The sequence below is a fragment of the Aptenodytes patagonicus genome, chromosome 27 (genome assembly GCF_965638725.1).
Source record: "Aptenodytes patagonicus chromosome 27, bAptPat1.pri.cur, whole genome shotgun sequence".
Taxonomy (NCBI): domain Eukaryota; kingdom Metazoa; phylum Chordata; class Aves; order Sphenisciformes; family Spheniscidae; genus Aptenodytes; species Aptenodytes patagonicus.
Window position 1 is genome coordinate 1,372,024 of NC_134975.1, and position 21,370 is coordinate 1,393,393.

General features: G+C 50.5%; 1 protein-coding gene across 2 annotated transcripts; it reads right to left on the minus strand.

The window, feature by feature from the left end:
- Nucleotides 1-550: 550 nt before the first annotated feature.
- RACGAP1 (Rac GTPase activating protein 1) lies at nucleotides 551-10,393 on the minus strand. 2 transcript variants are annotated; one of them, XM_076360394.1, is made up of 17 exons: nucleotides 10,249-10,393; nucleotides 7,683-7,767; nucleotides 7,032-7,234; nucleotides 6,522-6,658; nucleotides 6,247-6,316; nucleotides 5,974-6,027; nucleotides 5,193-5,270; nucleotides 4,939-5,056; nucleotides 4,613-4,743; nucleotides 4,215-4,379; nucleotides 3,692-3,787; nucleotides 3,256-3,454; nucleotides 2,806-2,911; nucleotides 2,461-2,593; nucleotides 2,189-2,324; nucleotides 1,820-1,928; nucleotides 551-1,499 (listed from the first exon to the last, which is right to left on the minus strand). In XM_076360394.1, exons 1-17 carry the CDS (start codon nucleotides 10,279-10,281, stop codon nucleotides 1,424-1,426), a joined length of 1,929 nt encoding a protein of 642 aa, XP_076216509.1. In that variant the 5' UTR covers nucleotides 10,282-10,393; the 3' UTR covers nucleotides 551-1,423. The 2 variants fall into 2 exon arrangements, with proteins under 2 accessions (XP_076216509.1, XP_076216508.1); XM_076360393.1 differs by having other exon boundaries at nucleotides 2,189-2,320; nucleotides 2,457-2,593.
- Between the last annotated feature and the right edge of the window lie 10,977 nt (nucleotides 10,394-21,370).

Genomic DNA, 21,370 nt, shown 5'->3' on the forward strand with positions numbered 1-21,370 from the left:
CAAGGACCCAGTGTGGGAGAGGATGCTCCAGAAAAGGACCAAGCCAAGTGTGTCCGAGACACAGGATTTGGGGAACATACCTTAGTGCCCCCCACACACACATCTGGTGTGCATGAAAACACCAGAGGCCAGAAACACCCACCTGCCCTGGGGCCCCAGCCCCACTGAAGCAGCAGCCCCCAGATGCCCCATCTCCTGCAGTGGGTCAGAGCTAGGGTGCAGACACAGCAGGAGAGGACTTCACCCTCCAGACCCTGCAACCAAGGGGAAGAGAGACAACCCAGGCCACCACGTTCAGCCCAGGCTATTTCACCTCCCGATACAATGTTGGGGACCAAAACTGTTCTTCTCCTTCCTCCTCTGGACCCATGAGCCACAGCCCAGTGCATGATCCCACACCCCAGCAGCAAAGCCTGCCAGGTTCATTAATGCTTGGGGCAGGAGCTCCTCGAGCACAGCACCTCAGCATCACAACCTCCTGTAATGCTACACAGGCCCTGGTTAAAATTCTATAGCACAAGTAGAAAGCATTAGCCAGAGTACAGAATCATAGGTCACATAAACATCATGATTTACTTAACTGCACAGATCAGGACAGTTTTCCAGAGCTCAATAAAAACAGCCACTTTTTAAACTTCTGTACGTGTTCCACAAGTCTTTTCACACAGCACTGAGCAAGGTCACCATATCCCAATTTGGGAAAGCAGGGACTCCCAAAAGCAAGGGTGCTATTAAGCTACCCTCATTCCCCTCACCAGTATGAGCAGCACTAGTAATTCATTTAGACTACCCAGGAATCCTTTGGGTTTGCATCTACGGACAGTCCTCTACAAAGTTTTCCCCTTGGAAACACAGTTCTCGGGAAACATTTCTTTAGAAAAAAGTCACAGTCCCTCCGGCAGTTAAACAGAGCTGTTTTGCCCACGAGACAAATGCAACACTGCCATCCTCAGGATTACAGGCTGCACGACCACAGCGCAAGTCAAGAGTTACAGACCCGCGTGCGGATTCTGACAGAGTTCAACTGGGGTGTCACTGCTGTGTGAAGAACAACCTATGGAGTTTTTCAAAAAACACAAACAAACCCTTACGATCCTTGTATGACTGTTCCACTTCATAGGGGTAGAAGACTGGATGCTATTGAGAAGTGTCACTGAGTTCCTCTAGCAGTTTTTTTTTTATTAACACTTTGAACAAATCCTGCTAGTTACTGTCTTCACCAATACTAAATTCAGCACAGCATTAGCTAATAAAAATACATTGCACAATAAAATCCCATTAAAAGTCTCAGTTAAGCTGAAAGTTAAAAGGAAAAAAGATCTTATTACATAAGCTGCCAAGGGCCACGGAGAGGACTTGCTTTTACTGTACTTATGCATGTTGGTGTGCAAATGCTAGGATGATGCTAACTCCCAGGTCCACTTCACTTCAGCATAGGAGAGGCAAAGAAGTTGCCCTGATGCCCAAGCTGGGTTGTTGACTTGCTTTTGCTCCCAAATCTAGTTCAAGAGAAGTAGAAAATATCAGTTTTGGATTTGGGATATAGAGGTCTAACACCATCCCCTTCCCAGGGGTCATTCACCCGAATTTTACCCACCTCCCAAACAAAGCGTTTCTCTCCCTACCGTAAGATGACACTCGTTTAACCATTATGCAGCTTGCGCTGTTACTACAGCACTGATTAAGTGAGAGCTGACTGAGTAGTGAGTCCAGGCTGTTCCCAGAACTGGGTCCAAAAGTCTATTTTTAGTTCTCCTTGAACACCCGAACCACCTGCAGTCAACCCAACATCTCCATGATAACCCCCATTGGCACTTACTTGGGGGTGGTTTTGCTGAAGGTAGACCGGACCCTCTGGGACAGGGAGCTAGATGATGGCGTCTTGGAGAGCTGCTGTTCCGGAGTAGTGAGGGGGCCAAGCATGCTCACTGTCAAAAAAGAGGCAGCGAAGTGAGCAACATGAGGACAGCTGAAGTTTTCATTGCCATGTAAGGAACATTAGACATTCCCTAGCATCTGTCAAAAATACTAGACAAATCTGGTATTTCCTGGCACGCTTTTCTTCCCTCTTCCTCCATAAAGCGTGCAGGAATGGCTAGCTCCAACAGTCTCACAAGCAGCTTTGATTAAGGGTCGTTATTTTTAATACAGCAGCTGCACAGCCAGTGGAGCAGAACCCAGGGGTTACCTTTAACATCTGGTGTCTGTGGAGTGGAGTAGGCATTGACGTTCTCAATTATGTGCGCTGGGTCAATGTTTTCTTGATCCACCATCATCAGCTGGCTCCAGTAGTCCATAGGCAGCAGCAGAAGGCGCTCCACTACCTACAGAGACACCCAGCACACAGCTTTGACACAGTGACACCAGACAGGCATCGCCTCAGCTCCCTCCAGCAATTCATTTGAATTCTTTAAGTGGGATGGATACATTCACCCAAGTCAGACCTTTCTGCTGACCTACCTTGGGCTGCCGCTTAGTGTCTTGTAGGAGTGTCATAGGGTCAGGATCAGGTACCGCATGGGCAACAATTGTGGGGCCAAAGACTTTGGCCAAGTTGGTAATGTCCATTTTAGTCTCCGGGCTCTGAGCCACCCTGTATTAAAAAAATTATTAAGAAAGAGAGAATGTAGCTTCTCCCCTTCACTTGTCATGCAACTCCCTCATCCCACACACACTTCAGCCTCTGAATAAGCAGGTTTTTTCCAGAATGAAGATTTTATGCTCACAAGCAGTAACAAGAGCCAATTAGAGAAAGCGCCAGTGGCGACATCCCCCTTTCAGAACTACCAGTCCATCTGAACATACCTCTGCAGGTGGATCATGAGGAAAGCTAGGGTGTCCCTATTGGCCTGAGGAAGTTCACCAACTGCTTGGTACATAGCAGCGACACTGTTGTCCTCATCCAAGATTTCTTGGGGGGGGCAAAATAAAAATTAAAAAATACGTTTAGACCTCAGAAAGTGGTCCCAGAGGCACAGCTGTAACAGTCCCCTCACAGTAAGAGCTAGCCTGAGAAACAAGGAAGCCATAAACTTCACATGCCGTTGTAATAATTTTGTATCCCGCCCAAGCACTAGAACTTGTTTATTTCTTCTTCCAAAACAGTACAGCAGAAGAGAGATCTTCCCATCACCAACACAGCTGCAAGCATGAGGGCTCCACAGAGCACTGCAGTCTGCCAGTTCACGCGACAGCTAAACCTGTGACCATCAAGCCTAGGGAAAGAGTTGGAGATGTCATTTAGTAACTCCTTACCTGCAGCTTCCATAAAAGTCTTGTTTAACCGGAAAGTGAGAAGGGGTTCTTTCAGGCTGCGTAGAAAGTCCTTGAGAAGGCCACAGATAGCATGGATATCATCCACTTTACTGAGCAAAGGAATATTTTTTGCTCTAAGAAACTTCTCTTTCAGTTCCCTCACTGTCTTGTCACAGCCAGATATCCTGTAAAGGCCCGTCTGTTAACAGAAACCATTGCTTAGAAGCAAAATATCAACTGCAGGCATAAAGCTGACGTTCTTCCGCTCCCACTTTCTCTCCACACCTGAGCACTGTACGCAGACACCATTGCTCAGAGTCACCCACTGAGCAACACTATACACACCATGAATAAGAGGTATTTGGGTTAACAATTTGTTTCCCTAACACCACGACCCATTTCATTAGCGCTGTTCCACACCTCATTTTCTTTTTACCTCATGCAGCCCTCGCTGCTCGATCTCATTAACGCAGTGCACTATGATGGAAGGGATCATTGGCGGAGTAGAAGGGACAAAGTCCATCAAGGTGCCCTAAGAGGCAGAAAGGGGGAGGGGAAAAAAAAGTATTGAAAAAGAGATACCCAGTCTTCAAGACACGGAAAATACTCTCTCAGGAATTCACAGTGATGTCTGGGCTTAAAATACAAGCATTGTTTCTTCTTCATCAGCCCAGAGAAGAGCAGCACTACATCCATCAGCACAATGCTGCAGGATTGCTTACCCAGAGCTGCCATGTTCACAACTCAACACCCTCCTAACATTGCATCTCTACCACCCACTACCCTGGTTACTGAATGATAGATTAGCAAGCTCGTTTGCATTTTATTATGCAGCTCTGAGCAACAGCTCTTCTGTAGAAGGCAGACTTGTTGGAGCCTAAGCACATTCTAACTCTAACCAAATGTTAGCTCACTCGCGTTGGCAGCTGTACTGCCCCGAGCTCGCCCTACAGGCTTACCTCTCCAATTCTGACAGGAGTCCCTGTCAAGGTGGGGATACAGGGAAGAGGACAGCGGTCCCGACACTCTGGATGAGTGACCACACGGCAGTCTCTGCACTTCAGAGAGATTTTTCCAAATTTTACTCTCTTTCCACATGGAACACATGATTCTGGCTTGATAACCTAATGATTCAGAGCATACAGATGGGAAGAGATTAGTGCAATGTAGTAACTCAGGAGGACTTAAACTGGATAACCATATAGGATAACATATTCCCTGATCCATGCAGGTAACCGGTACAGTTAATATTGACTTGAGACATAATGGCTGGTAGCCTCTTACCAATAGCTTGACAACACACACATTTAAAATGGAAGGAGATGCTTTTTCAAGTTCTTCCTGTCTGTAGGCCTACCGTCTTTGAAACAAATTCATGCAGCCTCACTCCCCCATTGTTCTGCGGGGTGCCAGAGCCATCAGTCTCCGATTTGGATTCCAGCTGCTTACTGCCCACGCTTGACTCGCTGCTCCAAGGCTGCAAAGGACCTGAAAGACAGAAGAGGAGGAGTGTTGACTGAATGGAATCACACCCCTGCGTAACCTTTGCTTCAAAGCAAGTGCATTATAAACCACAGGCAGCTGCCTGGGTCCTGGGGGGAGGTAAATGTTACATTTCAGGATAGCCTCCGGCCTACAGAGTAGTTGCTTCAGGACTAGGACAAGCAGAGACGTGACACCTACCACTCTTCCTCCGGCTTCTCAGACTATAAGGCACAGTCTGGATAGTAGAGATAGCTTCAATTGGGCCGCCATCGTTGGGGACCATGAGAGTTGTCTTTGCTACTATGGATTCATTTCCCTGTAATAAGAAATATACAGTTAGTGACAGCGATACTGACAGGACATGGGATTTTCTAGTTTGTTGGCCCTAGAAACAGGTGTGCAATATGACCAGCTACAATGCACACAAACCCAGCTGGAACCAACCACCATACCTGATCCACTGTGGAGCCAATTGATCTGGTTTTCTTCTGAGGACCTGGTGGGCCTTCAATGAACTGCCTGGAAGACCGCTGGAAAGATACAGTATACTTTTGTCTGAGGCAGGTATGCTGTTAACTTGGCGTTATATTTGTTCAGTATAACTAGAAGGACTGAACAATTGTACACACACACCGTAGATACATTAAGTTCTTCCACGGTACCTGTTCTTTATGGCAACCCTGAAGAGCATCAGGCGGCCTCAATATACTGCTCTTTCAAATAATTTTCCTAGCCAGCTTTATAATCCAATTCAGAGAAAAGAAAAAAAGAAAAAAGGGACAACTAAGTGAATCCCAGACTCTTCCCAACTCTGCTAGTGATGATTTCAGGCTGTCCTTTCCCACCTGTGCCCACTGCATACTAACAGCAGACCAGAACAAGCACAAGCTCCTTTACAGAACAGAAATATATTAACTTCCTACACTATTTTCCCTAATCTGGTAGCTGTCAATAATCTTCAAGTGCTTTCTTGCAAACTCTAGGCCATAACAGAACAAGATATGCGGAACTCCACTCCAGTCATTTTCAGTAGACAAACAACGACATCAGAATTAACTTTCAATCTAAATCCACACAGCAGGTCTGAATTATAGTAGAAGCACATTCATCTGAAGTTTGATTGTGATTAGTAGCTCAGACATCATTATAGGTGGCTGTGAGACGACAGATGGTGACATTGTGTCAGCTAAGGCTAACAATGGAATCTATTTGAAGGGGAAGAATTGAACATACCCGCTTCTCTCTCCTTTTCAGTCTGACAGCTTTCACCACAGAGGAATCCCAGTCCTGTGGGAAATACACAACGCTGGTTAGCTCAGTGTAAATACCATACAGCCTCTGGCCAGGACTTTCATTAAGTTTTAGCCAATAGCACATCAGAGAAATGCAAATCAGCTCTACCAGTTTAATACCAGAGTAATCTAAACACAAGGGGTCTCTAGAGATTACCCCACACCCCTAAGGTTTTACAGTGGAAGAAAACTTTAGAACTTGGTGTTACATTACCAGTGACTCATCAGTCTTGTCAAAGCTGATGTCTGACAGAATTGAGCCAGATTCATCTATTGTAGACAGCCTAAAAATCAAAAATTAGAAGAAACTCATATCAGTTTGGCTTTCAGTCAGCAATGGTTCCAGAACAATCTTACTGACTCAGAAGAGCTGTATTTCAAACTGGAATAAGAAGTAAGACTCTGTTGATATGGGTGCAGCAGGTATCACAGAGGTACACGGCTAGATTGATATCTGACACTTACGTTGCTCAGACATATGGTGCCTACCTTTTGTTGCCTGAACCCCCTAGAGAAACCTGTGGCCTGTTAAGAAAGGCGAGGGCAGACTTCTGTTCTTCACTCAGCTGAATACTCCCAGATGCATCACACATGAGCAGCTCTCGAATCAGTTGTATTTGCCGCTCCTGAAAAGGTAGATAATATCAGAAGCTGCCACAGGACAAACTGCATTTAATTACTGTATGAACCAATCTGAAGTGTTCGAGATACCACACAGATAGGCTCTCAGAACTTGTGTCAATAGACTGCTAATGGCTGCAAAGCCCCTGCTCTGACAGGTAATGGCAGCTCAGCTCCAAACAGCAGCCCGTCGCCTTTTTCCAGATCAAAGCAGAAGGCTACTACAAGGAGCCAAGCCAATCTGTTGTTGTTGAGATTTTTCCTCCCCAGGAAAAAAGTTATCATGAGTGCCAGTCCTTATTTTCCATAGATCAATGCAGTTTAATCACCTTGTCTCCACACTCTAAAGAGCTAACTAGTAATAAAGGAATTACTCACCAGCTTTTCACAGTCCGTTTCAGCTTTTTGCCTTCGTTTGATCTCCACATCCACTTGATTGCGAGCATGTTTCAGCTTGACATCCAAAGCACTACGTTCAGCTTCAGTTTTCATGAGAAGATCTTTGTACCTGCCAAGCTCATGCTCCGTTTTCTGCAATTTTCTCCGATACTCTTCAAAGTTCTTTGCTAACTGAATAAACTCTGGAGAGAAGACATACACACCTTTAGCTACCCAGGCAAGCAGACGAGACGCAGCAGCCCTCCTTTCACCGACAGTAGATATCTATTAATATAACCTGCTCCTGACTGAAGAGTGGAGAAGCCGGCCTTTCGGCAAACCCACCTACACTCTAGATGTTCATGAGATCTTGCAGTTTTTCAGACCAAGTCGCTCATGTCAGCATCAACCAGAAGGGCTAGAACATGAGACCCTGTGTGGATGAAATCAGCTTGCTACAAGCAGAATGTGGCCCTGCCTGTGACCTCATATTTCTTGACAATGAAAAAACCCTCAAATCTGACTACCCGTAGCAGTCTTATTACCTATAACATCATCGACAGATTCTTCAATAACAACTAATAATGTTTGTTTGCATGTTTATATTCTTACAGCAAACACAGCACAACCCACTTCAGAAACAGAACTTACGGCATTCATTTCCTTCACTTAAAACTTCAGCCTGGCGCATAAGCTGATCATACAGACTCCGTAAGTTCAGCATTGCAGTTTCCATCTTCCTGCCAAGAAACCAGAGCTAAATAAACAGCCCAGCCCTTTCTTCCCACCTCCAAACAGAAAATGTGTTACCAGCCCAAAGAAAAGAGAATCCGCTTCAGAATTAATGATTTTTTTTTTTTAAGGCGAGTTTTAGAAGCTGCACAAACAAAAATACGTTAAGAGTTATGTTCTATGGAGATATATGCATCTAAGTTCTTTCCTAGGGAATGAAGATCCTCACCCCTCCACAGTTTATGGATAGCAGAGCCATAAAGAGAGGCAGTATAGCTCCCCACCTTATTGCTTCAAATAATCTCCAGTATACTACAGAGGCTCAGAATCCAAGGGAAGACAAGGGATCCCAAATCATTCTCCTTCTGGAAGGCTGCAGAACACGGCTCATGCCCTGTCTACAAATAACTTGGTACTATATAGGCCACTAAAAATCTGCAAGTTTTCAGAGCTTTGTAAGATAAAAATAGGAGCAACGTTCTGGGGAATTTTAATACAGTTTTAAATTTAGCTGCATTTTAAGTTACAGCTCCTACTGCAAATAGCTATTAAAATTCAGACAGTCAGCACATTTTCCTCAAACAGTAGCAACAATGGCATAAACAGAAGCAATGAAGAGGAAAGTCTCCAACTCAGCAACACAGAAATTACTTCGCTAATGCAAGAGGTTGCTGGGGCACACAGGACAGCCTTGACTAATAAATTAGCACTAGAAGCAGGTGCAGACATAGTTGGGAGAGGTGCCAGGAGACAGTACAACACACCAGCTTAACCCTTAGGAGGCGACCGTGGAAAGCTTTGAAGTACTCTATTCACAGTTACAGACTCCACAGACACACAGGTATCTCGGAACTTTCTATATTACGTGGACTACAAGGTGTTGAAAAGCTCGCTACTAAGACCCTCCTCTCTTCCTTGTAGTCTGCTTAATTCACGGCAAGGGGCACTTCAATAGCTTCGCGCCTTGATTACCAGCACCACGATCATTAGCCCCGCGCCCAACTCGACGGCAGAAGCTGGGGAAGGCCAAGGACCAAGGCCAGCCCGTAAAGCGCCCGCCGCCGCCGCCCCCCGAGGCGCGACCCCTGCCTGGGTGGCAGCGAGGGAAAAGGCCTCTGAGGAAACCGGCGCCGGGCCCGCCCAGGGCGCCGGCCCGCGCTGCGCCAGGAAGGCTGCTCCCCTCGGCCGGTGAGGGGGGCCCCGCGGCCTGGGCGAGATCCGGTAGCGAGGGCCCGCGGCCTAGGCCCGGTACCGGGGGGGCCCGGTACCGGGGGGGCCCCACCGCTTTCCCTCAGCCACCCTCACGCTCCCGCGCACTCACCTGGGCCGCCGGCCCGGCGCGAGCTCCGGCTCCGACTCCAACCGCCCAGCCTAACCGCCCCGCACTCCGGTTTGAATCCCTGCTGCCAGCCAATCCCAGCGTGCTCCCCACCCTCCCGGCCTCTCATTGGCTCTGTTCACTGAGCGTCTGAAGCCAAGCTGGCGCCATGTCTGTTGAGGGCGTGGCCTCTCTGCTCCACTCCCCGGCGCGAGGGCGGCCGGGGGCCCGAACGGCCGCGTGCTGAAGCCGGCCGGGCGCCATATTTACTGTTGGTTGCTGGCTCCAGCCCGTGTTGCTTAGCAACAGAGCGGGCCGGCGACGCCGGCAGGGCCTAGGCCCCCCCGAAACCGAGGGCAGCTTCTTCCCTGAGGGCCCAAGCGCAGCCGTTGGCACCGGAGGGGCTGTTTTGGGGAGAAAAAACTGCTCTCAGGCCGAGCCCCGGTTGCGATTTTAAGCAACGCCTAAGCCCACCCCCGCACTGGTTCTGCAGAGCGCAGTAAGGCCCGTGCAAGGTGCTGGGTGCGACCCACAGCAGGTTCAGAGCGGTGATACTTCACCGGGAGGCCGTTTATTACGTGTTCTCGCTTGAGAAATGATGCCTCGACTGATTTTTGTCTTTGAAACCTTGCTCTGAGTAACAGCCGGCAATCTGTCCCCCGTGCCAAAAGGCGAAACCCCATTGCAAGCCACGTACAAGCCTTCCATTCGCAGACATTTAACATGCAAACCGATAAAGCACAAACCAAAACCCAACAATTACAAGAAGCGAAATCACATAATCATAAAATAACAATGCGTTTTAATCTTTTAAATCTGAAACAAAACAGCGGGTAATTGAAGAATGGATATTAGCAATTAGAAAGCGGAACTAAATGCTTAAAATTGCTAAGTGGAAAAGTGAGTTCGTAAAGCAGATTGCTCTCTCACATCCAGCTGCTTTTCAGAACTGCTTTATTTAGGTTATATAGTCTGCTTTAACTTAATTAATAATAATTAATTCATAATAGATTGTAAAAAGCCTCAAGGTCCTCTGAAAAGTAAACATTAATGAGGCTTCCTTGAGGAAGACAGTCAAAATTTTATACATTTTATAGGGGAACGGAGGCCCAGAAGAGACACGACTCACCCTCTGAGTCAGTGGTGAAGCAAAAGAAAGGCACTGACCTCGATATTTGACCTCGTGGCACGGAAAATCATCCACAAGCCCAGTTTGCCCCAGTCTGGAAAGCAAGTTGAAGGCTGATGGTTACGCCTGGCTCTGCTGAGAGCCTCCTGTGCGTGCACATCCCATCCTGGCACCTCTTGCACACCCATTTCTGAGGAGGTTCAGCTGTTTCGCTGTCAGCCCCCGGGCCTCCTGCAGCTCCTGCCTGTAATTAAATCTTCACAGCTAAGATGTCTCTATCGGCAGATCATATTTATAGGCAGGCGAGTTGTTTTAGTGTCATTCTTAAGAATTAAGGAGGCTTTTGCTCATAAGCAAATTCTCTTCTCTTTTAAATTGTCATCCGCAATCTCGTGCCCATAAAAAGGCACATTATTTTAGATTATTGCCCCCATGGTGCTTGTAGTGAGTTACTGCGTTAGGTACTGGGTTTCAGTGTTAAGCAAATTAGATTTCTTCCATATGCGTTCAGATGTCGTACTTCCAAATCCTCCTCTGAAACATGATGGGTGAGAGCTCCAAGGGCATCAGGAACCAAAAAAAGTCACCAGTACCCCAAAAAAGCTTCTCGGAAACCCCCTCGCCTGCTGCTACGATGTGGACATGGCAAATGGGCCATGTCCTACGGCACACGCCACTTGCTTGGTCCCAGCCCCGGTCCCTAAAAGCTTTGTAGTTTTTCTTCCTCCTTCTTGACTGATGCATGATGAGAGCAGAGAGGTCAGAAGTACCTTTCATATATAGCTTTATTTCAAGGGAGAAGAAAAGGCGAAAGGATTGAGGGCCTTTTCAGGAGCTGCCTTATTGCAAAGTAATTATATTCTCTTTTGTTTGTGTCGGGGAGGGGAGGGAGAAGCCTTGAAATGTCTCATCTGGGAAACCGTTAATAGAATTTATGCTAATTTGATGATTCCGGCGATTACTGGCGGAAGCACTTCACATTTTCAGGCAGCAGAAGTTCTCCTCCAGTTCCTCCTGGAGTCTCGCTCCGTTTGGTCTTTAGCCCGTTTGCCTCCTCTAGCCGCCGGAGACTCCCTTGCTGGGCAGGGCTTGCGGACCCCATGATGTGGCCGGGATTTTTGCTCATGATGATGCTGATGGGCTCACTGGTGACCCCATGCCTTGATCTTTTTGGGGCAGGATGCAAAGAAATCTGCCCTGGTGCCTTGCTGTGCTAGCAAGCAGCCCTGCAGTTACAAACCTTTCCCTCCCAGCCTCATCCTCTGGTGGAGCTTCGCAAACACAAATCTCTGCCTGGCTCCTGCCTAATTAACTCCAGAATTGCAAACCCATTTGTGCAGCTTTGTGCTCAGGGAAAACCTTTATTAAGTTCCTTTTAATCCAAAACCAGTTAGAACATGATGATCTTCATGAACAGTCATTCAAAAAAAAAGGGGGAAAGACAGCGGAACTAGAACCTTTAAGACAGAAACCTTTCTCCAGGGGGAGAAAAAAAACCCCGAAAAAATTCTCTTAGGTGCATTTCTCTTGCTGCGCTAATACAGCACTGGTTTCAAAACGGAATGATTCAGTAGCGTGAGGAAAATACCTGGCAGGCTGAGCGGGGAGGGCAGCCTGGGTTTAGCCGGACGAAGCTGGACATTTTGGGGAATTAATTTCTAATTTCTCACGCCTGGCCCGAGCCGCAGGCCGGCAGATGGCATCACGCTCATGCCGTTGGGTGGGAGCAGGAGCTGCGAGGCCTCAGCCATCACTCGGCTGTGCAAAATACTGCTCAGCGTGTCGCCCGTGCGGTCTGCGAGGAGGGTACCAAAGGAGCCGCGTTTGCGCCGTCGGCCCGAACGACGAACCAGGTTTATCTGTGATCTCCTGCCTGTGTGAACCCCGGATAATTCCTCCAGCGGTGACTGGCATCAGGGTAAAGAGCACTTGGATGGGATCAGCCAAGCCTGTCTGCAGCGACATGCGGTCCATCCTCTCTGCTCCTCGTAGCGAAACGGTGCATTAGCGTCAGCAGAGAAGCCACGGCCTTATCTTGAACTCGTTAAAAAACAATGGGAGTCTCTATTGCCTTCATCTGGCTTTTAATGAATGACCTCTTGTCACCGGGAGCTGCGTGCAGTGACAAAGGACCTTTGTGGGCTGATATTTATGATTTCACTTAAGTCAGGGAGTAAGCTAAGGGAGAGGGCTGGAAAATAAGAGCTGAGCTGATGTTTCCTGCTTTAAACTCAAGGGATCTTTATCTAGTTTTTGTATTAATACAGTTGTCATCTCTTAAATATTTAAGCAACTCGCAGCCGTGAATGCTCCCATGCTGGAAGGACACGCAGGTCACGCTCGGTGGCAGGGCAGGGAACGACTCCTGCTCTCGAGACCCACACATTCCTCTGGGCCCTAACACTGCAGCGAGGGGAAGGTTTTGCATTTTCCTAGTGCCCCCCCAAAATTGCACACACATCAAGCATGCCGAGCCCTGCTGTGAGAGCCCGCGACCTGCTTGCAGGGGGCCGGTGTGCAGCCCCAGGCTCAGCGCAGCCACTGGGTCCGAACACCCCTCCCCGCACCAGCAACTTGCCAACACTGATAAATTTTTCCTTTTCCTTCGGCAGGCCTCGGCGGCGGATTAAGCAGCTGGGAGTCTAGAGTGAGAGTGCATCCCCTCTCCTTTGCCATGCAAACAGAGAAAATTAATCTTCCAGCTTTCTCTGATATTTGGGCTGAATTACAAGCTGGGAGTGGAGATAAAGCGCGGGCAAAAGGAAGGTACAGGTACAGCGGAGAGCCGGGCTGCCTGGCATAGGCCTTTGTCCATGCAGATAACGGCTCTCCTCCCTGTGTCATGCATAATTCACCAGCACTGCCTCCCTCCGTCCCGGTCATCCCACTCTCTGCTTTCACTGCTCTTCTCCTACAGAAACTGGAAGTCTTCCGTCCAAGCGAGCCTGTGCGTGATGGCTGCATGTGTGGGTGCAGAAGCACACTCATGCATGGGGAGCAAGCACACATCTGCCCAGAGACACAGCAGCAACGTGCAAATCTCAGCTGCAGCGTAGCTCTCTTTGCAGGTTTGCCCTGGGACGAGGCACGGGGACATTGTCCCCTCTGCCCGGAGGCTGACGGAGCCGGGGTACAACGCTGCTGCAGCCTGTGCTGGGACGGGGACCGGTGTCCTGCACGCAGCCCGGCAATACCCGACACCAATCCAGCCAAGCCAAACCAAACCAGCACATCAACTTCTGCAAGGAAGGATGTGCTTTTGTATGCCCATCACATTTCAGCTTCGCTAACCATGCTATCTGCCTAAATCCATCTGATGTTATAGTTGGATAGAGGTTACATCCTTTGGGATACCAACCCCAGCATTAACAGACACCAGCTGCATTTTATTTGGTCGATCCGGCGGCTTCTCTCTACTGTTCTTGACAGAACTGTGCCACACAGAGCGGAAAAGCCATGGAGGTTTTCCATAGCCGCCAAGAGTTTCTTTCCCAGAACAAAGCAGAAATAACCCCGGTCACTCCCAGCCAAACAGAGAACATAGACACCTGCTTAATTATTTTTGCTTTGTAAATGAAAGCAGTGCCGTGAGTTTAATAACCACTGCTCGGGAGTAATTGGGGCGATTATTGTATGGCCCAGGGGGAAAATTGCAGCTTGTTATCTCCAGGGAGTAGCATTAGGATCCAGCAGATAATCAGAGGGTTATTTGTTGCACTTTAGATGACATTTCTTACGGATTTAGAAGTGATAGTGATCAAACTGTGTTGTCACAGCCACCCTCGAACTGGGGAATCCAGAGACCTGTGAGGTAAATAGCATCCGAAGCTGCCTGGGACGGCTGCTCTTCCAGCAGGACAGCACAAATAACAGACATACGTGCCACATTTGAGCTCAAATACTTCCAGATCTGAGCGTCACTCATCTCTTTTTTAATTTGATCTTCTCATAAGAGAGATGACACTCAGGATGCTGCATGAGAGGATGCAAAGGGGGGATATCAGCTCTAACAGATGCTGCCAACCAGATCTATATGCAGCGATAAGGTTGCCTGAGACCTTCCCTCCTCTGTTTCTCCCTCGTCACTCCAATCGATAGCCTCTGCCTGTCCTCTCGCCTACAGCAGCCCTGAAATTTGAGGCTCGGTCAGGAGCAACGCTCACACATTGCTGCAGCATCAGGACTTTTGTCTGCGTGGTCTCACGGAGACCACCAGCGCTGGGCATCCTCCCCATGCATTCCACAATCGCTCCCCATCGCACAGCTGAGCAGCTCTCATCGGTGTTGCACTCTCTACAAGACATTTGTGCACCGTCAGGTAGCACCTTTCAGCTTCTGGAAGGTTTCTGGGCCTGGGGAGCCAGTTCCAGCAAACCCAGACACAGTGGGTGGGCAAGATGCAGCACAGCTCCCAGCGATGCCTCTCAAACACTAGCCCTTCTCTTGGCACCCCAAATTGTGCTCATCCAGCCTGGCCACAGGGGTAGAAGGAGGATTTTTAGCAAGGCTAAGCCCAGTCAGAGCTTCTGGTGGTCTCTCTTTTGTAGGTTTGCTGCACAGGAGTGTCCCCAAATCCTGGTTTGGGCTCTGCTCCCAGGGACGGGCTCGTGGATGACACAGTGGCACCTCAGCACCCGCACGACACCAGCGAAGAGGATCCTGCCAGGCCCGGGAGAGCGCTGAGCCAAGGCAGGCTCCGCTGTTGATCCCCCAGTCAATGACAATTCAAGGCCTGGAAATGACAGTGTCCTTTCTTAGTCCTCAGTTCCCACCCAAGGCTGGGCACGGGGAGGAGGGAGCTCACTCAGAGGTTTAGCAATAATCTGAAGCAGGAGCAGAGGCGGGAAGAGCCTCTCTTGCAGCAGGTGGGTTGTTTAACAAATTGGAGACATAACGAGACAAAAGGTACAGAGGAAGGAGATCTGGCGGGACTGGACCTTTATCTCCAGCATGTTGGCAGCCAAATCTTTGTGCAATATTTATCAAGGGTGAACGGGCAGGAGAATTGGCAGTCAATGCATAAGTGAGGAATTAAAGCCACTGCCATCCTTATCTTCCAGGCAGATACGCAAGGGGAGGGGTGGATGGGGGCTGTGAGCCAGCCCAGGGCAATCGAGTTTGAAACCGTTTGAGGATTTAACGAGTCCAAACTTTATTAGCTCAGCTGGTGGGGAGCAGAGCAGAAGCACCAAGGAGGGCAAACCAGCACATCCACATCCTCCGGCTGCCAGAGCCGAGCACGCTGTCTCCAGGCAGGCATTTCGGCTGGAAAGTCCCTCACATCACTGGGCAGGCATTGCACGGCCAGGGGCACATGGCAAAGCTGCCCCAAAGGCACCAGCGGTCTTTCAAGCCCAGTTAAAGTTCACTTTTAAACCAGGGAGTTTAGGAGCTGCTACTCTTTCTCTCCCAACTTTGCTCCGCAGTGAGACAAAGGTAAAAGATGCTCTGCCCTGGGGTATATTTGTATTTTCACAGTCAGAGCCACAACTGTCTTGTGGAGAGCAGACACTGCCTGGCACTTTGCAGCCACCCCATGAATACACCTCATGAGACACAGCCAGGAAAACCACAGGGGAAGGGACAGGTACGACCTCGATAATATCTGCAGAGCTCTGAGTCAGTCCACCGAGTGTTTTTGCAGGCGAGCTGTCCCCAGGGAGAGCAGCTCGGCTCCCTTGGTGGCCAGCCAGGTCCCCTGGCCCCTCCGGCACGCGCGGCTCCCGCAGCTGCGGATGGCGAGCGAAGGGCTGCTTCATCTCCACAATCCCCTGGGAATCCCCAGCTCTCACATAACACGCTGGTAATTAACTCGCTTATTGGCTTTGCTTTCGCTGAGATTGCACGTTCAAGATGGGCTCCATCTGCTCCTTGCATGGGCTTGGCTGCCAGGGGGAGGATAGCAAACCCCCCGTTTATAATGAGAGAAACATGTCATTTCTGTAAACGGGGGACAACGATAAGGCCATGCCAGGGTCCGGCAGCAGCCCTCCCACAACGGCTGCAGGTCCAGGCTGCCCAACTCCACCAGCCCTTTCACCACACACCAAACTTGTGCCAACCAGCCTCCTCCCCCAGGTACCACCAACCCTGGACCTGGCTCTCCCAGGGCCACCGCAGCCACCGGCTTCATTAAATTGTTTTAGGGGATTTGCATCTCTCCGTTTAATTTCTCTTCAAGCTATATAAGGGCACAAGAAGCCAAGTGGGACCTCATTCTTGGAGATGCTGGACTGCTGTGTGTCAGGAGGCTGCTGGGAAGAAGATGCACTGATCTATACGCCTGGAGCATATAGTGCTATATTCCCTCCCTGCACAACACGGTTCCTCCTGGAGAAATGGGACACGAACACTGAGGAGCAGCAATACTGGAATATCTCCCAGCTACAGCCCTCCCCAGGCAGGTTCCCCCTTTGGCCCTGATGTGGTTCCCATAAATCCTCCCCAGGTTATTCCAGCCGCTGTCACGGAGCTGTAGCAGCAAATCTCAGCTTAGCTCCAAGCAAAGCAGCGCAGAGCACGTGGCGCTCGCCGGGTCCCCCAGCACCCATCTGCACTGCCTTTGTCTCCTCAGCCTTTGAGCGGTGCTTTTCCTCCTCTCTGCTGCAAAGAAACGCATTAGTTGCAACATTGCTCTAATTTGTTTGCCAGCTTTCGGAGAGCGGAGAGGCTCGCTGTTCCCATCGGTGCTGTTTGGAGGATGTTTGCACACCAGCAGTGTTAACCCTTTGGCTCCTGCGTGATCGCTCAGGCTGCTGGAGCGTGTTTCCATGCCCAAGACGCATGAGCTGCCTTCATCACGGCTCCGCAGTGCTCGGGGCCACAGCAAGCATGTGCCGCTGGCCCGACCTGGCACTTACCAGATGGGGGGATCCATTTCCCCTTCCAGCTATCCTCAGCGTTTCCTTAATGACATGAGTTTTGTTGTGACCACAACCGGTGTCAGAGGGAATAAAAGAAAATGTGATCTGAACGGGCTCTATGGCAGCGACAAGGACATGGGGACAAGAAGCCGCTAGCAAAGCCAGGGTAGCACAGGCAGCGAAATGGTATCGGATGAGCGGGGCAGCACAGGGGGACAGGCTGGATCTGCACCCGGGGACGAGCTGGGGGATCCTGTTGCCCTGCGCTGCACATTGCACATCCCAGCATCTCACCTCCACGCGCACACACACAATGCCTGTACCCGTGTGCGTCCTGGGACTGCAGCAAGGTGTTTGCCTTTGCTGGACACATCTGCAGGAACACCAGCGCGGCCACCGACAGCACGGCGTGTTTCTTCTCATGTAGCTCCAAAACAGCTTCAGCTTCTGATATGGAAATCAGAGTGGCAAAGAGAGCAAGGAGCCAGGAGGGATGGCCTCGGGCAGCGCTGCAGGACCGCAGGCAACTGCACAGATCCCTGCTTGACCCAGCCATGGCCCCAGCATCCTGTGATGTGAGTTTGTTTGGTCTCTGCCCCACACTTCCAGATATGGGTCCTGTCCAGCCTGAGTATCTTCAGACCCTCCGGTCCAGTGGAAGAGCTGCTGGGCTGTGTGTGTCCCAGGTGAGAGGCTTTTTCTGGACACAGGGTAAAACAAGTGAGGATGGCAGGGGCCAGCCAAGGTGGAGCTGGTGCATGGGGAAAGTGTTTCAGGACAGTCATTGAGCAGTAGCCAGTGGTTTTGCGTTGCCTTACGCTAATTGCTAGAGCTAATGAAGCTGCACGCTCAGCTCAGTGACTTTCTGCAGGGTTTCCATCCGCCTTCGGTTTGCGATGTGCTGTTCACAACTCTGGAAAAGCTGTGGCTGATCAATCGCAAGATTTCCAGGATGGCAAAAGAGTAGAAACAGCCCTGAAGGGACTGTAAAAAACCCAGCAGATCCGAGGGCGACGAGCAGCAAGAGGAGGAAATCCCAGATATTCGGACCCAGGTGTGCAATGTCGGTGCAACATAGATGCAGCGATACGGTTCTCCCCGAGGCTGCTGGTGAGGAGGTGTACCTGCCTTCCTGCAGGAGACGGGCCCCGTGGAGTTTGTCTCCTGGCCCTTGGGGATGGTTCCTGCTGCCAAAATCCCAGGGCAGCCCGAGCCACCTTCCCCATCGCTCTCTGTGTCTCCAGGTCCTCCGCACCCGCGCTGCAAGATGCCTGGTTGTTAAGCTATTCAGCCTCCTTTTTATCCTGAGCGCTGTTCTGAAGGTTTAAATAGAAAGATATCAAAATAAAAGATAATTGTTGAGAAAGATGAATAGGGGGGAGGAAAAAAAAAAGCCATCAGCACGGAGGAACTCTTGTCTAATTTCTCACCCACGCAGAGCACAGCGATATTAGTGCCTTCAACTCTTGCTTTCATGGCTTTATTACCAGCTCCACGAACAGCTTGTCCTTTTAATAAGCCAAGGCCTCCAGATAGCATATCTGCCCACGGGAGATCCCATCAGGATGTGGGTAATCTGGGCAGAAATAGCACAGAGCATCATTGCACTCACCTGACCAAGGAAGCCCTTGTCTGAGGCAGGAAAAGGTTAAAAAACACCCCAAAATGCAAGGGGGAGAGGGGATGGCGGGAGAGAGGAGCCACCTCTCTGCTGGGGCCTCGCAGCCGTGGCAGTGGCACCCGATTAATCGGTGCTGCCGGGTGTCCTCGCCTTCCCCATCAGCCCTGCTCTCCACAGCCACTGGCTTTGGCCACGGAGGCCTTTAATTATCCAAACTGCTGCCCCTCACAAAATTAAATGCCGCTGAGGATGACTCAGTGTTTAATGGACTGGCTGCTCCTCGCGCCGGGAGAGCCAAGCGGGTGCAAGCGAGAGCACAGCACAACACAGCATAAATCAGACAGAGACACTCTGCACAGGGGCGAGTGACCCAGCAGCTCGGAGCAGGGAGGCAGGCAAACTGCTGATTTTAAACAGTTGCATTTTTACTCAGGATAACCCCATTGGTAACTCCTGCAGGCAGCAGCTCCGGGTGCTGCGGCTTGACCCTCCGCCCAGGCTGTCTTTGACCCTTAGCATCTACTGCCACTTGGGTGACGGAGATGTGCTTGATTTAGAAATCCCACGGTATCACCGAGCTGCTCGTGCTGGGTTCTCTTTTCTCAGGATTTAGATACGGGGGTTTCCTTTGGAAAGGTCTCAGAAATGGTCAGGCGTGGTTTAAACGGCAAGAGCAAATAGGAGCCAAAAGATGCAACACAAGGTTTATCTCTTCCTCTGTTTGCCGACCCAGGATGGCAACGTGCTCCAGGCCAGCCAGAGCCAGCAGTGGCAAGAAGCAGCTCTGCTAATAGCCTCGTTAGTCTCACCGAGATGCTGAGGCTTTGGCTTCCAGCAGATAATTAACGATGTGCTCATGAATTAGGAAGCCCTGGACCTCTACCAGGGCCTATGTGGAGGCAACCGAGCTGCTCTTGGTTCAGAGCTGGAGCAAAGCGATGCCTCGAGGAGCAGCCCGGAGCGATGGGGACAGCCGATGGGGACTGGCTCTTGGGGCTGGGAGAAGTGATATCCAGCCCCGTGCGGATGCAACAGCCCCCTAATGCTGGAGCTACCCCACCAGTGAGGAAGGCACATGTAAAAAGTCCTAGTAAGGCCCCACGGTGCCTCAATTTGAATACAATTTACTGTTGCTAATGATGCTGATGGTTATTTCCCCAAGCTAGGAAGTGTTTGGCCCCAAAATGGGCTCCTGGAAGCAATTTCAGATGAGCAATCTGTAATACCGGAGCTGATGGAAGCAATTTGCAACCCATTAGCAGGGATCGGCTGTGAAGATATTTTACATGTCACTCAGCGCACCTTCGAGGGGGGCTTGAATTTTTCCCACTCTCCCCTGGAATTTCTGGCGTGGATGGGATGGGGTGGCAGGAAGGGCTGCGAGGCTGGACACCGCACCAGCCTTGCAACACCCACCGACATCAAGGGTTAGAGCAACACCAGGCACACAGCACAGGGCAGACAACGGCACCGTCCTCCCAACGAGCACCTGAACACCAAAGCACTGCCTCCGTGGCCCCGGCAGCGAGCAGAAAGGGCTTTGTGGCATGCCACGTTGGTGGCCTTTCAATTAAAACTCTCACCTTAAATACACGATGCAATCCTGGAGGTTGCAGGGCCAGTCACCCCCAGAGCCATCACACCCTGGAAAGGGAAGCAGCAGTGCCCGGCACCTCCAGCGCCCACAGTACTTGATAGACCATTATGAATTAAATTGCCTCCTGTACAGCAGCTGGGCGGCGGGTGCAGATAAAGAAGCAATTTGCAAGCCAGGGCTGCCTTGACGGAGGGAGCGATAACAGGGCATAACCCCCAAAAAAGCATAGAAAAGCATCTCTTACCCGTCCTTGCAAACCCATCCCTGCCCTGGGGATGCTCCTGCCCTGCGGATGCTCTTCCAAGAAGCAGATTGGAAGTTTGTTCTCGTAACAAAGGTGTGCATGGCGGAACAGAGACAAACATTGCTCGGAAGGCAAGAAAAATAGCCCCGGGGCTTGAGTTATCCTTTGGCCCAAGCTCCCGGGGTGTTCCCAAGACAGTGCCTGTCTGCTGAAGCCTGCGCTGGGAGCCTCAGCACTGCAGCACCTTCCCTTAATTACTTTTTCATGCTAATTGGATCTGTGGGCATGCCTGAGGGGAGCCCTGGCTACTGGATCCGAGCTGGGACTGAGCACCCATTTTGCACAGGAAGGATATGGCCACAGCAGCTCACCTCCTCTTCTTCACACCCCACTGCCCATCACTCTCAGGTCCCAGTCCACCCCTTGGCTACCGGCCTTTAAGCCTTTGTGCCTGGTGTCTTGCTGTTATCAATTATCATCTGGGGCTAATTGTTAGCTCCTCACCCATCCCACAGCCCTCAGCTGGTCCCGCTGCCTCTCTCGGCAGGAATTAATACAACCCTCACGTGGCTCCCCCGAAAAATAACGCGGAAATGCTCGCGCTCCCCGTGCTCCACTCGACTCCAAGGATGCAGCTGCATCCTTCCTGGCCGGGGGCCAGCGGTGAGGAAGTTTCCTCCGACCGCTCGCCTCCTCCCCGGCTCCCACAGGAAGGGGTTCCGGGGCGTTTGGGAGGCCCCGCCGGCCCCGCGAGGCCCCCCAGGAAACGCGCTTTCCAGCCAGGGTGGCTTGGAGATGCAGAGCTTCTTCACTGGGGTTTTCCACTGGGTGGAAA